Below are 17,649 nucleotides of genomic sequence, written 5' to 3'. Positions count from 1 at the left end.
TAAAACTTGAAAACAGTTTATATACAATGTGTATTGTAGCTTTTGTCCAAGAATTTTACTACCATGATCTCCAGTGCCTTGGTAACACACAGTTAAATTTCAAGTTTATAACCTGTTCGATTCTGCAGTTATTTCCGTGGAAAACCAGGCTGAAATATGTCATGATAACTCATGGCAAAAAATTTCCCTTTTTTTTTTTGAAATTTTTCGTGTTCTTCAGACTCAATCTCAGTTCCTGGTCCACATTAACTTTCTTAGAGAGTACTAAACAATCGTAGAACATTGTAAAAGATGAGGATAAAAGCTGAAGAACTGAATTAAAATTTGTGCCACAAGGCCAGGACTCGAACCCGGGTCTCCTGCTTGCTAGGCTTATTCAAGTGACAGCATTGGCACAAATTTTAATTCATTTCTTCAGCTTCTGTCCTCATTGAAGATAAAGCTGAGACTCAATATGTCTCCAGTAAAATGTAATTCCATCAGATGAATAGTAAAAGATGTCACATTTAATTTGAGTGCCAGCAGAACAAGGACTGGAAAGCAGTAGAAGAATGAAATTTCTGATTCTAAAACCTTGTATTGATAAATTATTACTTGCAAGTTTCAGGTTTATGCTGCTATTACTTCCTAACATATAAAAAGCTAAAGTTCACATTCTTTCTAGTGTCCATTCTTTCAGCTGACTTTGCTTCAAATCATAAATATGAAAACTGCTTACAAAACACTTTTTTGTTATTCCACTGAAGACAGCCCAAAACTTTGTACAAGGTTGCCTAGTTTTGTTTCTTTATACAAAATATTGCTAGAGATAATATGCCTCAAATTTGTTGAAAACTCAGGGTTGCACTGTAAAAAGCTGCACTACGGGGTCAAACAAATTAGTTTCTTTGCTGAAAGTATTATAAAGGTGAAACTAAAACTATACCAATGTTTACTGGAAACACGCATCAATGTTCACACAAAATTTCAGCAATGGTCACACGGGAACTTTTTCTGAAATTAGACCACTTGGTAAGGTATGTCCCTTAATGCATATAGTGAGGCATGCAGCCAGCATCAAATAAAGAAATGCCTCATATAATAGTGCCTGAAACAAATTATTTCAGATTACTCTGAAAACTGTAGAAATTTGTTACTAATGGTTCCCAGTTGTTATGATTATGAAACATGAATTTCAAACCATTTCTGGATGATAGTATAGCATTTTACTCCGCCAAAATATTACACATATTTAAAAGTGAAGCAAATGTAAATATTAGTGTTGTACTGATGTAATAACAGTAACTTAACAGCTGATTAAAATCTAACATCTCTGTGAAAAATGTAACAAAACTGACACATGTCATATGCCACACATTATTATATTACCTTGTATACACATTGAGTGAAGACAGTAAGGTACTAGCACTGCTTTGCAGTTTCTTGGCATTGTATTTTTCTAGGATCTTAACGCGAAGAGCTTTTGCCATTGTGAGATCCCCACTACAAAGTAGTTGATAAACAAAATCCATAAGAGTTTTCAGGACCACATCATCAAGGTCTGAAATTCTGAGAAGGAAACATATATTACATTGATCTCATACTCAGAATTATGTGTTATTAAAGTATATAAAAAAGTTTAGATATATTAAAAAAGAAATTACAATTTTACAAAAATAGTTCATATAAATTCTCATCAGTGATGTAGATTTACAAACTAATCTGCAACAATGGACAACAAAAAATGTTTCATACAGAAAAGTTTTCCAATCTTTCATCCCCCTCATCCATCACTGTGGGATGTCAGTGTTGATTTCATGTTTGCTTCTGAAACTACCTAATTTAATGAAAGTATCAGTTACAAAATATCAGACGATCGTGGTTTCGTGGTTAGCACTGCTGACTCTAGTTCACGTGCTCCCAGGCTTGATTCCCAGCCGGGTTGGGGATTTTCTCCACTCGGGACTGTGTGTGTGTGTATTGTCCTCATCACCATTTCATCACCACCAATGCGCAAGTCAACAAAGTGGCATCAAATAAAGAGGCTTTCACTGGGCGACCAAGCCCCTCAAAATGGGATTTCTGTCCAAAAATACCACACACACATTTCATTTCATGTCATTTATGAAACCACAAGTGAAAAAAAGCATCATACAGAATGGCATCACATACTGTGGTAATGTTGTCATTTCTTCTGCCCTGATCGTAACAGTTTACTTATCATGGAAAGTATCTATGGGAAGCATCTGGGAACTATTTTGATCCATAATGACTCAATAACCTCCCATAGTTAAAGGAGACTGTCAGAAGCAGGGTCCAAATCATTCACATCCCCTCTGACATTATCTCAGGTCTCCTGGACTTCAGTCACATGGCGGCTGTGCTGCCAGGATTGCACTCTATCTATGAAATATTTGCCGTATCATATGGAAACAGTGAGCTATGTTGAAAAGACAGGTCTCAAATGGAGAAGTGAGTGAAACAAGATACTCAGCTTTGATACCAGATATGATGGTTTTTTTTTTTAATGGGGTGCACAACTGCGGGATGATCAGCACCTGTACAAAGTCTCAATTCGTACACAGTCCAATTTCTACACAATCCAATCTAGACAATGTCACAAATGATGATGATGAAATGATGAGGACAACACAAACATCCAGTCCACAGGCAGAGAAAATCCCGAACCCAGCCGGGAATCGAAACCGGGACCGCATACCGAGAGGCATCAACACTAGTCGCTAGAGCACAAGCTGTGGACGTGATGGGATGTGAAAGGCCTGAGGCTATCATCACTTCAGAAGTGGAATTTCTCATGCACTCAGCCCACTAATATAACTGTGTTTAAATGTCGTGAGAAGTCTGACATTCATTTTTTGAATCATTTATACTCAGATGGTTAGTATAATTCTGAGGGCCATCGTGGTCGCATATTATGACAAATAACACCATTTGTAAAGAATGCTCTCGCAGGCATCTCTAAGCCAACACAAATCCTGCCATGATTGAACTTAAAAAGCAGCACTGTAACGAAGTTACACTGAATATGCTAGCTACAACACTAAGCTATACAAATAAAAGCTAATATATTTCACAACTCTGTAGTTTCTAAGGTGAGTGCAGGCACACACTGACCTGTTACAGGTGCTGCACACTCTACACTGGAATGGCACAGGTCCTCGAACAGCTGTTTGAGTTACTGCACTGTTTTATACATACATTATTTTCTTTATTTTCCTTCTAACACCCCCCCCCCCCCCCCACCTCTTCCGTTTCTACATTATGTTTTTGTCATTCATTATTTTGTATTTACTTATGAATATTCAATGACACATAATAAAATTTTTACACAAATTTGTATTTGCATTCAACAGAATCAACACTTATTTTTTGCAATAGGACAAAATAAGTAAATAAATGAGCTATAATATCAGAAACTTACGTCAAGTCACTGACAACTCTGACTAGAAGTGAGAAAGCTTCACGAGCTGCTCGCTGTTTGGTCAAGTCTGAGGAACAACTAAACCGCTGGTGCCTATGACACAACTTGCAAACTAGCTCCAGTGGTGAAAGGAACGTTCGATATGTGGTCAAGAATGCTTCTTGGTACAAGAAATCTGTGAAATTAAAAACAGAGTAGATTTATAGTATCAGTCATATCTATCTCAAAAAGAAAATTGTTAATTACAATGTGACTGAGTGATTATTATATACTAATAAATCCACTATATGCATGCAGTTTAGTCCCGTGCTTCGGCCAAAAGATTATGATTAAAAGAAACCATTAATAGTGGAATTCTCAACTTTCAAATGATGTTTAAATCTACTTTTGGTAACTATTGGTGTAAGGGGCATGTTTAAGATTTTGCTGCAGTAGCTAAATTTTTTAACATCATGAAGAACACATTGTTTATTAATCCTGTTATCTCACTATTGCTATTTTTTTTCTCAGTGTCACAAAAATATCATTTTCTTTACATCTCTAACGCCATTAAATAAGAGCATGCAACCTTAAATATGGAAAACAAGTCTTCAGAACAACTTGATATATTTTATGCAGTTACAATGGCACAAAATGGAATGCCCAAAGACTTAATAATATTAAATGTCACTAGCTAACGAGATACAAACAGTGCAACAGCAAGGTACTGCATAAGTGGGTAATGTGGTGGTAAAATAGATGGCAGAGGACCACTTAAAATTTACTACTGTCATCTATTGAAAATATACAACACATTCAGTTAAAATGTGACATACTGAAATAACATATCCACAGGCTCCACAAACTGGTGGGCCCTCTCATCAGAGTAAAAAGCCATAGGTCAGAGGAGAGAAACCTACATAAAACAGGTCAATGTCATTTCACCCAATCACCAAGACAGAATGGAGAATCATCATGACCGGAAAATTGATTTCACACACAGAAACTTACTTTTTGTCACAGCCACTCTTCCTCCCAACAATTTACGACCTCTGGTTTTCTGCAAGAAAATGGTCCACAGGGAGACAAGTACATTTTTGTTTTCTAACGAGTCCCTGACAAGCTTGCTAAGCTGCATTGTCATCTTCCTCATTACCCAGGATTCTGACATGACTTCGTACGCAGTAGAATGCTGTTTACATTCCTTGGTCAGCTAGATCGATAAAGTTGTGCTACATAATCTGCAGCATTTTCTCTACTTAGTTCACCAGTGAAACCATGTGGAAGGCACTGAGGAAACTGGAATAGATGATTAACTTCTGTGTCACACTTCATCTGTTCCAATGCAACTTGAAATAGAGCTTTGAGTTAGGCTCATATAGGCTCACTTTCATCTGGGTGAATCCTGCTGTAATGTGCTCAGGAAGTGTGGGTGAATTGAAGGTTACAACAAATGCCGCCATCTTCTCTAATTTGTCACTCACTCACTTCGTCACTCACTCACTTCGTCACTCACTCACTCCGTCACTCACTCACTCCGTCACTCACTCACTCCGTCACTCACTCACTCCGTCACTCACTCACTCACTCCGTCACTCACTCACTCACTCCGTCACTCACTCACTCACTCCGTCACTCACTCACTCACTCCGTCACTCACTCACTCACTCCGTCACTCACTCACTCACTCCGTCACTCACTCACTCACTCCGTCACTCACTCACTCACTCCGTCACTCACTCACTCACTCCGTCACTCACTCACTCACTTCGTCACTCACTCACTCACTTCGTCACTCACTCACTCACTTCGTCACTCACTCACTCACTTCGTCACTCACTCACTCACTTCGTCACTCACTCACTCACTTCGTCACTCACTCACTCACTTCGTCACTCACTCACTCACTTCGTCACTCACTCACTCACTCCGTCACTCACTCACTCACTCCGTCACTCACTCACTCACTCCGTCACTCACTCACTCACTCCGTCACTCACTCACTCACTCCGTCACTCACTCACTCACTCCGTCACTCACTCACTCACTCCGTCACTCACTCACTCACTCCGTCACTCACTCACTCACTCCGTCACTCACTCACTCACTCCGTCACTCACTCACTCACTCACTTCGTCACTCACTCACTCACTCACTTCGTCACTCACTCACTCACTTCGTCACTCACTCACTCACTTCGTCACTCACTCACTCACTTCGTCACTCACTCACTCACTTCGTCACTCACTCACTCGCTTCGTCACTCACTCACTCGCTTCGTCACTCACTCACTCGCTTCGTCACTCACTCACTCGCTTCGTCACTCACTCACTCGCTTCGTCACTCACTCACTCGCTTCGTCACTCACTCACTCGCTTCGTCACTCACTCACTCGCTTCGTCACTCACTCACTCGCTTCGTCACTCACTCACTCGCTTCGTCACTCACTCACTCGCTTCGTCACTCACTCACTCGCTTCGTCACTCACTCACTCGCTTCGTCACTCACTCACTCACTTCGTCACTCACTCACTCACTTCGTCACTCACTCACTCACTTCGTCACTCACTCACTCACTCACTTCGTCACTCACTCACTCACTCACTTCGTCACTCACTCACTCACTCACTTCGTCACTCACTCACTCACTCACTTCGTCACTCACTCACTCACTCACTTCGTCACTCACTCACTCACTCACTTCGTCACTCACTCACTCACTCACTTCGTCACTCACTCACTCACTCACTTCGTCACTCACTCACTCACTCACTTCGTCACTCACTCACTCACTCACTTCGTCACTCACTCACTCACTCACTTCGTCACTCACTCACTCACTCACTTCGTCACTCACTCACTCACTCACTTCGTCACTCACTCACTCACTCACTTCGTCACTCACTCACTCACTCACTTCGTCACTCACTCACTCACTCACTTCGTCACTCACTCACTCACTCACTTCGTCACTCACTCACTCACTCACTTCGTCACTCACTCACTCACTCACTTCGTCACTCACTCACTCACTCACTTCGTCACTCACTCACTTCGTCACTCACTCACTCACTCACTTCGTCACTCACTCACTCACTCACTTCGTCACTCACTCACTCACTCACTTCGTCACTCACTCACTCACTCACTTCGTCACTCACTCACTCACTCACTTCGTCACTCACTCACTTCGTCACTCACTCACTCACTCACTCACTCCGTCACTCACTCACTCACTCACTCACTCCGTCACTCACTCACTCACTCACTCACTCCGTCACTCACTCACTCACTCACTCACTCCGTCACTCACTCACTCACTTCGTCACTCACTCACTCACTCACTTCGTCACTCACTCACTCACTTCGTCACTCACTCACTCACTCACTTCGTCACTCACTCACTCACTTCGTCACTCACTCACTCACTTCGTCACTCACTCACTCACTTCGTCACTCACTCACTCACTTCGTCACTCACTCACTCACTTCGTCACTCACTCACTCACTTCGTCACTCACTCACTTCGTCACTCACTCACTTCGTCACTCACTCACTTCGTCACTCACTCACTTCGTCACTCACTCACTTCGTCACTCACTCACTTCGTCACTCATTCACTACATTATGTTTTTTACTTCTATCATGTCTACATCTTTCCATTCTTCCTTCTCATTTATAGAATTTTAATGGTGCTTTATGTATCTGTTCAGTTTGATATGTTGTAACTATTTCCACTAAGTGTGTTCCATTCCTGATGTGCTCGACAGGTTTCAGTGTACCTGTGGTTGGGGGCAGTTAATTTATGGGGAGGACATATGCCACATCATTACTCTCGAGGAGAGAATACGTGTACCCCAACTGTCTGTGAGTAGTGTTAGTCACGTGAAAGAGTGCAAACGTGTTCTAAATGTTTATAAATCGTGTAACTGAGGCAGGACTTTTGATACCAGCCCAGTGTTCACCTAGTTGGATGTGGGAAACTGCCTAAAAATCATATTCAGGCTGGTAGCACACTGGCCCTCACCATCAATTCGCCGGGCAGATTTGATCCGGGGCCGGTGCACCTGACTGAATCCCAAAAGTGACATACTAATACATGTGACTATAACCCTTTACATATATCAAACTGTGAAACTTTAACAAACCTTCTATAGTGTCTTTTAATAACCAAAAACAAATTCTGAGACACTTTAAGTGTCTTGTTACTCATTGATATTATTTTAGAGCTGAAATTCTCGGGGGGATACCTACTCACCAGTATTATTTTAGAGCTAAAGTTCACAGTGGAATATCTAAAGTCATTTTTGTTGTGTAGATGTTACTGCTACCAGATGATACACCAAACACATTAGGAGGGTTTCTATTTGTTGAATTTACCATGGTGTTACCAAAAGGACCTAGATGTATAGAAGTCCATCCAGAAGAGGCCCACTTGCCCTGGTAAGCCTTACACAGCTGTGGTGTGGCAGGGTTCCCATAAGTTGTTTTGCCTCAACAGCCATTCACCTTACTGGCTTGTAGCAAACCTTGAGATTGAGGTTATATTTTACAGAGCTTTGTTCCTTTGACAAAATATGTGGTGTAAAGTCAAGATCCCTGTTCCCTGTGATACGCAGTATACCACCATTACATCACACAGTGGAATGGCAGCACTCATCAACCTCCTGCTCGAAAACCTGGGTTCACTAAACCTTAACTCAACCACCCTGAGGTACTGATTATTTGGCACAACTCTGGAGGCATGCATGGCTTATCCATGCCGTAGGTGTGGCGAGCATCACTCCCTGAGCCCTACCTGTATGATCAGATTTGTGTCACAGAAAAATGTGAGAAATCTAGATCATATTTTATGAGAAAATAACCCACAGTATCTACAATCACAACAATTTTTGGTACTGATACAACGTTATTTACTTTTTTGTGGTATTCTATTGCCTTTTTTTTTTGCCAATCTGACGGAGTCAAAATGTAGGTAAACGACAACAAATGGAAGAAATCATGTGGTATGACCACTACAAAAGTTTAAGTAACTGATAAGAGAGGTGACAGTCTTCCATCTTGTTGCAGTGTGTCAATGTGCATATTGGACAAATCATATTGATCACAGTTTGTGTTCAAAGAATGAAAGCTTACAGAAAGAAGAGGCAGTACTTTCTGCAGGACCCATGCACAAATTTGCAGGGCAATGCTTAGGTGCATACGGTGCAAGTTGTGACTGATTTGTTCGATCATTGGGGCCGCAAAGTGATGTACCATCCACCAAACTCCCCAGACTTAACCCTTTGTGACTCCAACTTGATTCCTAAGATGAAGGAAGGAAGAATTTGCTTCAGAATTGTTACAGAGATTTGTCAGGCAATAGACACACAAATGGTGCTGCTGAGAATATATTACAACTTCCACATCACTGCCAGTTGGTTACACACTGTGCTGGTGACTACTTTGAAGGACAGTAAAACTTTGAAACATGTATCTGTTTTGTGTAAATTTAAAACAAATAGTTGCCACTATTAAAGTTCCAACCCTTGTACAATGAGACACAGTCACAGAAATTTGTCTCTCAGGCCTCCGACACCAGGATGTGATATCCACTGTTACTTAAACATTTTGGTGAGCGTGATTTCCGGACTGCTATCCAAATTGTGGTCCATCAGGACATAGGATTTATACTGCTACACTCAAGTGACTGTCATCCTGATGTTGATGCTCCTCTGTCCATGTTTGCTTAGAGACAGATTTGCTTTTGGAAAGGTGTCCACCTTGAGTGAGACACTGTCTTTACTTCCCAGACATATTTCACTGAAGTTTCAGCATCATCTGTGGATTTTTTGTTATCTTCTTGCTACCACATCCTGTGGATTTCCTGGATATTGTGTAATTTAATGTCCGTGAACAGTGACATGAAAAGTGCAGGCCTTCACATTGAAGATAATGGGGAAACCAGCAAAAATGACAAACTGTGAAACAAAACAACTGCATTAAATTCCACAAAATCCAGCAAATGCTCAGCATGTTGTAACAAGAAGATAACAAAACACCCACTGATGATGCTGAAACTTCAGAAAAACATTTTTTTTGGGGGGGAGGGGATTTAATTAAAACTGTGTCTTGCTCAAGGCACAACCTCCCCCAAAACAAATTAAGTGATAGTGTTTCATATGAACTTCTATTTCAGACTTATCATTGATTACGAAGACATAAGGAGATCTTCAGTTTTGACTGAACCAAGAAGTCTTGTTGTGTCTCTGTGAATGAATACCTACAAAACTTGTGGTTTTATCAGAGGTACCTCATATGTAATACCAAATACTGTCTATTATTACACCAAGTGTATCTCTTGAGGGTCACCAGGGACATTTTCTCTGGTAGTTCAGGAGATATTTGCAGTTTTGTTTTTGCAATGAGCAGATGGGTACAGCCCAAACAAATATTGCTCATCACATGTTTCATACAACACCTAGTGTCAACAAAAAACATCAGTTTATTTTCCATTTCATAAAAAATAAATAAATTATTTTTCAGTGGAATTTTACATGTCCGTTCAGTAGAGCGGTCCCAAATTAGTCTAGTGCAATATTTTCTTTATTGATATGTCATCTGGTTGGATTCCATTAGAATCATTATTCTCCATGGCTACAATGTAATCCAAAACAGGAAGTAAGTCAGCAGTCAGTGGCAACTCTATCTGTATTTTATTGTAGAGATAGATCTCAGCTGTCGAATAGCTATCATCAAGACATTTGAAGTGAGTCATGTAGAATCAAAAAAGGCTTACAACTGCACGTTACATAGCTTGAAAAACTTGCGTGGGAATTTGAATTAAACTACGCACATACTATATGTGGAATTGTACGGAGCTTACTTTGCCGCATCAAAGTTGGAAATGTGAATTGATACCACAGGCATAGCACAGCAGTGCCCTCATGCTGATGTCAATATAGTGTCAAGTTAGCAAGAGCTGTGCCCCAGTTCGTGACATCATCTAAAGGAATCGGCATCATAGTGTAGGACTAACATGATAGTTTAGTATCAAATGGACTTGTTCATTTAAATGTGGAACACCCCCCTGCGGGTCCGGGGGTTAGAATAGGCCCGAGGTATTCCTGACTGTCGTAAGAGGCGACTAAAAGGAGTCCCTCCCCCTCAAGGGGGTGGTAGTCAGCGCCTGTGTCCAGAGACGGACGGCTCCACGACCTATATTTGCGGTCATTTTCGTTTGTTCACTTCTTCTGGTTTCTTCCTTCCTTTGGTTGGTTCCTTTCTTTGTTCTTCTCCATCTCACTGTCTTACTTACTCTTTCCCTTGCCTTCTTCTCCTTGCCTTCTCTGGTCTCCGCCTCGGCGTTTGAGACAGTCTGTCCTTTCTTTCCCTCTCTCCTTTCTTTATCCTCTTCTTCCTTCCTCCCTGTGCATGCATGAAGGCCGACCCACGCGTTCACACGCATAGCCGGTGACGGGGTAACGCATAATTCCCCGCCCTGGGTAGACAAGTAAGGCACGCACGTACCCCCTGGTAAAGGCCAGGCCCAGGGAGGGGTGATTGCCTGAGCTGACACCTTCCGACCATGCCAATTGGTCCCTCCGTCCATTTCTCGGGAGGTATGACCTGAGGTGTGAACAATCACCTAAGGCGGGAGTGCCCTCTGAGAGGGACCCCACAAGGAAGGAGCGCGCCATCGGAGACGCTGGCAATCACGGGGGATTCCTCCGCAATGGATTTCTCTTCTTCTTCTTCTTCTTCTTCTTCTTCTTCTTCTCCTCCTCCTCTCTTGACTTCTGCCCACAAACGGAAACTTGACCAGCCACCAGTGACAAAAGTACTACCGCCTGCCCCACAGTTCCTCGTAGTTTCTCGATCTGAGGACATAAAGGATTTTTCCTCTGTCAACCCTTTCGTTATCCAAAAGGGCGTAGATGCCATAGCCGGATCGGGCAAGTCTTGTACCAGGTTGCGTAACGGTACCTTGTTACTAGAAACTGAGAGCACCTTTCAGGCACAAAAACTGCTTTGGGCCACACTCCTGTACACGTTCCCTGTCCAGGTGGAGTCTCACCGCACTTTAAATTCGTCTCGTGGTGTGGTATGTATTAGATCACTCGACAGATTGACTGACGAGGAGATTCAGTCTTTCCTCACTGAGCAGGGCATGACGGCTGTCCATAGGGTCATGAAAAAGGTCAACAATGACCTTGTACCAACCCGGACACTTTTCTTGACCTTTGATAGTGTTCAGCTGCCGTCGCGTATCAAAGCGGGTTACGAGGTTATTTCTGTTCGCCCCTATGTCCCGACACCTACGCGCTGCTACCAGTGTCAGCGTTTTAATCACACTCGCCAGTCTTGTTCCAACGCGGCTAAATGTGTCACTGTGGCAGGGATGCCCATGAGGGTGACTGTCCACCTCCGTCTCCTCGTTGTGTGAACTGTCAGGGTGACCATGCAGCGTCCTCCTGCGACTGTCCCATCTACAAGGAAGAACGCTGTATCCAAGAAATTCGGGTCAAAGAGAAAGTGTCCACCTCGGCTGCTCGCAAGCTATTCGCTAGTAGGAAGCCCACGCTGCTCCCAGTGGGGAAATACAGTACTGTCCTTGCCTCTCCTCGGACTACCAGGGAGGTGGCGATGCAGACATGCGATCTGACCTTCAGCACTACTGTCTTCCGTTCCGCCAGTGCTAAGATTGCCCGGTCGACGTCTCCTCTTCCTCCCGTCACCCCTCAGACACAAGCACCTTTATCGGCTTCTGCCAAGACGAAGAGCCAGAAGTCAGATGCACGGGGCCTTCAAGAAGGAACCGTCTCGTGCAGACCTCCTACGTACCTCGAACTCCCAGCCATCGACCAATACTTCCACAAAACGACCTTCCAAGAAGGCTCATAGGAAGCACAGTTCTCCTTCCCCGCCACGGCGCATTTCTTCTCTTGCGCCACCCAGCGGTTGCCGCCCCAGGCCGCACCGCTGGTAGCCGAACATCTGGCCGTTTACCAGTGAAGGAAGCTCCCCCTCCCGGCCGTCTTAACAAGCTGGCCGATGAACCTATAGAACAAATGGACAACGACTGTCCGCCTACTGCTAGCGGCGGCAGTGCTCTCTCGAAGCCGGGCCCTCAGCGGCCTTCGAGATGACCCCTTCTTGCATCTTCTTCTTCTCACGATGGCACTTATTCACTGGAATATTCGCAGCATTCGCTCCAACAGAGAGGACTTGAAATTGCTGCTCCGCTTGCACCGTCCGCTCGTCGTAGCCCTCTAGGAAACGAAGCTACACCCATGCGATCACATTGCCTTGGCAGGCTACACCTCTGTGCGTTTTGACCTACCCCCCTGTGGCAGGTATGCCAGCTCATGGAGGGGTTATGTTGCTGGTCTGGGATGATATCTACTATGATCCCATCACATTGCACACCGGCCTGCAGGCAGTTGCTGTCCGCATTACTCTCCCCACTTTTACATTTTCCATTTGTACCGTTTACACTCCATCGTCGTCTGCCGTTACCAGGGCAGACATGATGCAAATTATTGCACAGCTACCTGCACCACTTTTGTTAACTGGAGACTTCACTGCTCACCATCCTCTTTGGGGCTCTCCAGCATCCTGTCCGAGGGGCTCCCTGTTAGCAGACGTTTTCAACCAGCTCAATCTTGTCTGCCTCAATACTGGCGCCCCTACTTTTCTTTCAGACACATCTCACACCTATTACCATTTAGACCTCTCTGTATGTACTACCACACTTGCACGCCGGTTTGAGTGGTAAGCACTTTCTAATACATATTCGAGCGACCATTTCCTGTGTGTTATCCATCTCCTGCATCATACCCCCTCTCCGTGCTCAACTAGTTGGAACATCTCCAAAGCAGACTGGGGACTCTTCTCTTCCAGGGTGACCTTACAGGATCAAACCTTCACGAGCTGCGATAGTCAGGCCGCACACCTCACGGAAGTCATTCTCACTGCTGCTGAATATTCCATTAGTCACACTACTTCTTCTCCATGTCGCGCACCGGTCCCCTGGTGGACCGCAGCATGTAGAGACGCTTTACGTGCTCGTCAATGTGCTTTACGCACCTTTAAACGCCACCCTACAGTGGCGAATTGTATTAATTATAAACAATTATGTGCGCAGTGTGGTCGTATTATTAAAGAAAGCAAGAAAGCCAGCTGAGCTGCTTTCACAAGCACCTTCAACAGTTTTACTCCTTCTTCTGTTGTCTGGGGTAGCCTGTGCCGCCTATCTGGCACTAAGGTCCACTCACCAGTTTCTGGCTTTACGATCGCAAATGACGTCCTTGTGGCCCCTGAGGATGTCTCCAATGCCTTCGGCCGCTTTTTCACAGAGGTTTCTAGCTCCGCTCATTACCACCCTGCCTTCCTCCCCCGAAAACAGGCAGAGGAGGCTACGCCACCTAACTTCCACTCCTCGAATTGTGAAAGTTATAATGCCCCATTCACCATGTGGGAACTAGAAAATGCACTTGCCCGGTCACGGTCCTCCACTCCAGAGCCTGATTCTATTCATATTCAGATGCTGAAGAACCTTTCTCCTGCGGGTAAAGGTTTCCTTCTTCATACTTACAATCACATCTGGATTGAGGGACATGTTCCCACATGCTGGCGCGAGTCTATTGTTGTATCGATTCCTAAGTTGGGGAAGGACAAGCACTTGCCTTCCAGTTATCGCCCCATCTCGCTTACCAGCTGTGTCTGTAAGGTGATGGAGCGAATGGTTAACTCTCGTTTGGTTTGGCTGCTCGAATCTCGATGCCTACTTACCAATGTACAATGTGGATTTCGTAGGTGCCGCTCTGCTGTTGACCATCTGGTTACCTTGTCGACCTTCATTATGAATAACTTCTTGCAGAAGCGCCCGACCGCGGCTGTGTTCTTTGATTTGGAGAAGGCTTACGACACCTGTTGGAGGGCGGGCATTCTCCGCACCATGCATACATAGGGCCTTCGCAGTCGCCTCCCTCTTTTTATTCGTTCCTTTTTAATGGAACAGTTCAGGGTATGTGTGGGTTCTGTCCTGTCAGACACCTTTCGCCAGGAGAATGGGGTAACACAGGGCTCAGTTTTGAGCGTTGCTCTCTTCGCCATAGCGATCAATCCAATAATGGATTGCCTCCCAGCTGATGTATCAGGCTCCCTTTTCGTGGACGATTTTACCATCTATTGCAGCGCACAGCGTACATGTTTCCTGGAGCGCTGTCTTCGGCATTCTCTTGACCGTCTTTACTCCTGGAGTGTCGCCAATGGTTTCTGTTTTTCTGCCGAGAAGAGGGTCTGTATTAACTTCTGCCGCTACAAAGCGTTTCTCCCACCGTCCTTACGACTCGGTCCCGTTGCTCTCCCATTCGTGGAGACAACAAAATTTTTAGGTCTTACATTTGACAGGAAACTTAGCTGGTCTCCACATGTGTCATATTTGACTGCCCGTTGTACCCGTTCTCTAAATATCCTCCGTCTTCTCAGTGGTATGTCATGGGGAGCGGATCGAACCGTCCTACTTCACCTATATCGGTCGATCGTCCACTCCAAGCTGGGTTATGGGAGCTTCGTATACTCCTCTGCACGTCCGTCCATCTTACGCCGCCTCAACTCCATACAACATTGGGGTTTACATCTTGTGATCGGAGCGTTTTATACTAGTCCTGTCGAGAGTCTTCATGCTGAAGCCGGTGAATTGCCACTCACCTACCGGCGCGATATACTGCTTTGTCGTTATGCCTGTCAGCTACTGTCAATGCCCGACCACCCATTGTATCGTTCCTTTTTTGACGACTCTCTCAACCATTAATACAGGTTGTATGTCTCTGCCCTGCTATCCCCTGGAGTTCGCTTTCATCGCCTCCTTCAACACCTTGATTTTTCACTCCCTGCAACCTTTAGAGTGGGCGAGAGCCACACGCCACCTTGGCTCCAGGCTCAGGTTCGCGTTCACCTTGACCTTGGCTCGCTCCCAAAGGAGGTTACCCCTGTTCGGTATACCACTCCCGTTTTGTCGAACTTCGTTCAAAATTCATTAATATGACCTTCATTTATACAGATGGCTTTAAGACCAATGACGGGGTCGGGTGTTCTTTTATCGTTGGCGCACAAAGTTTCAAATACCGGCTACATGGCCATTGTTCGGTCTTCACAGCTGAGCTCTTTGCCCTCTACCAGGTTGTTCTTTACATCTGCCACCACCGACATTCTGCTTATGTCATCTGCTCCGATTCTCTGAACGCCATCCAGAGCCTCAGTGATACGTATACGGTTCACCCTTTTGTGCACCGGATGCAACGCTCTCTTCAGCAGCTGGTGGACGACGGGTCTCCAGTGAGCTTTATGTGGGTTCCTGGCCACGTCAGTATCCCTGGGAACGAAGCTGCAGATGCTGCGGCCAAGGGTGCGGTCCTCCAGCCTCGGACGGCTTCTTGTTGTGTCCCTTCATCAGATTGTAGCAGGGTCATTTGTCGGCGCATTTTATCGCTGTGGCATGCCGATTGGGCTGCACTTACGGACAACAAGCTTCGGGCCTTGAAACCTCTTCCCGCGGCTTGGACATCCTCCTCACGTCCTTCTCGGCGGGAGGAGGTCGTTTTGGCCCGGCTACGAATTGGACACTGACGGTTCAGCCATCGCCATCTGCTGACGGCTGCGCCAGCGCCGTTCTGTCCATGTGGGCAATTGCTGACGGTCCGCCACATTTTAACGTATGACCCAGGAGCTGCTGCTCGCGTTCTTCGTTTTATCAACTTGACACACCTGTCTAAGGACGTTTGATTGTGCTGTTGTTTTTTTTAATCCTATGCCTGTTAATACGTTTTTTATAGTGTTGTCCCTTTTAGTTGCTGTTTTAACCTTGTGCCTCGCAGTGCATTCGTAACTTAGTCAAGGCGCTAATGACCACTGTAGTTGTGCGACCTAAAACCACAAAAATAAAAATAAAAATGGAACACTGTACTGCAAGAGAAAAGTTTCTTAATCCATGCATCATGTGATGCTTTGCTAGTCCATGAGATTGTAAATTATCCAGTACTCCTGTGGCAAAGATCTGTATCAAAGTTAAGTAAAGGTATTATTTATTTGCGTAACAAAGTGAACTAATACAGTAAAACTTCGTTTATACATTTTTCAATGGAATACAGAAAAAAAGTATGAGTGAAAAATGTACACTCCTGGAAATTGAAATAAGAACACCTGAATTCATTGTCCCAGGAAGGGGAAACTTTATTGACACATTCCTGGGGTCAGATACATCACATGATCACACTGGCAGAACCACAGGCACATAGACACAGGCAACAGAGCATGCACAATGTCGGCACTAGTACAGTGTATATCCACCTTTCGAAGCAATGCAGGCTGCTATTCTCCCATGGAGACGATCGTAGAGATGCTGGATGTAGTCCTGTGGAACGGCTTGCCATGCCATTTCCACCTGGCGCCTCAGTTGGACCAGCGTTCGTGCTGGACGTGCGGACCGCGTGAGACGACGCTTCAACCAGTCCCAAACATGCTCAATGGGGGACAGATCCGGGGATCTTGCTGGCCAGGGTAGTTGACTTACACCTTCTAGAGCACGTTGGGTGGCACGGGATACATGCGGACGTGCATTGTCCTGTTGGAACAGCAAGTTCCCTTGCCGGTCTAGGAATGGTAGAATGATGGGTTCGATGACGGTTTGGATGTACCGTCCACTATTCAGTGTCCCCTCGACGATCACCAGAGGTGTACGGCCAGTGTAGGAGATCGTCCCCACACCATGATGCCGGGTGTTGGCCCTGTGTGCCTCGGTCGTATGCAGTCCTGATTGTGGCGCTCACCTGCACGGCGCCAAACACGCATACGACCATCATTGGCACCAAGGCAGAAGCGACTCTCATCGCTGAAGACGACACGTCTCCATTCGTCCCTCCATTCACGCCTGTCGCGACATCACTGGATGCGGGCTGCACGATGTTGGGGCGTGAGCGGAAGACGGCCTAACGATGTGCGGGACCGTAGCCCAGCTGCATGGAGACGGTTGCGAATGGTCCTCGCCGATACCCCAGGAGCAACAGTGCACCTAATTTGCTGGGAAGTGGCGGTGCGATCCCCTACGGCACTGCGTAGGATCCTACGGTCTTGGCGTGCATCCGTGCGTTGCTGCGGTCCGGTCCCAGGTAGACGGGCACGTGCACCTTCCGCCGACCACTGCCGACAACATCGATGTACTGTGGAGATCTCACGCCCCACGTGTTGAGCAATTCAGCGGTATGTCCA

At 45.2% G+C, this 17,649-nt stretch overlaps 1 protein-coding gene across 11 annotated transcripts in view; it reads right to left on the bottom strand.

Moving 5' to 3' along the window:
* LOC126299504 (guanine nucleotide-releasing factor 2) overlaps positions 1 to 17,649 on the bottom strand; it is a 361,975-nt gene that overhangs the window by 50,157 nt on the left and 294,169 nt on the right. For all 11 annotated transcript variants that reach the window (XM_049991460.1, XM_049991454.1, XM_049991453.1 and 8 more), the window contains 2 exons: positions 3,422 to 3,596; positions 1,369 to 1,548 (listed from right to left, as the gene is read on the bottom strand). In XM_049991460.1, coding sequence (XP_049847417.1) covers positions 1,369 to 1,548; positions 3,422 to 3,596 — 355 coding nt within the window. The remainder of the gene's footprint in view (positions 1 to 1,368; positions 1,549 to 3,421; positions 3,597 to 17,649) is intronic.

Source organism: Schistocerca gregaria, chromosome X (genome assembly GCF_023897955.1).
Source record: "Schistocerca gregaria isolate iqSchGreg1 chromosome X, iqSchGreg1.2, whole genome shotgun sequence".
Lineage (NCBI taxonomy): Eukaryota > Metazoa > Arthropoda > Insecta > Orthoptera > Acrididae > Schistocerca > Schistocerca gregaria.
This window is presented reverse-complemented; position numbering and strand designations above follow the sequence as displayed.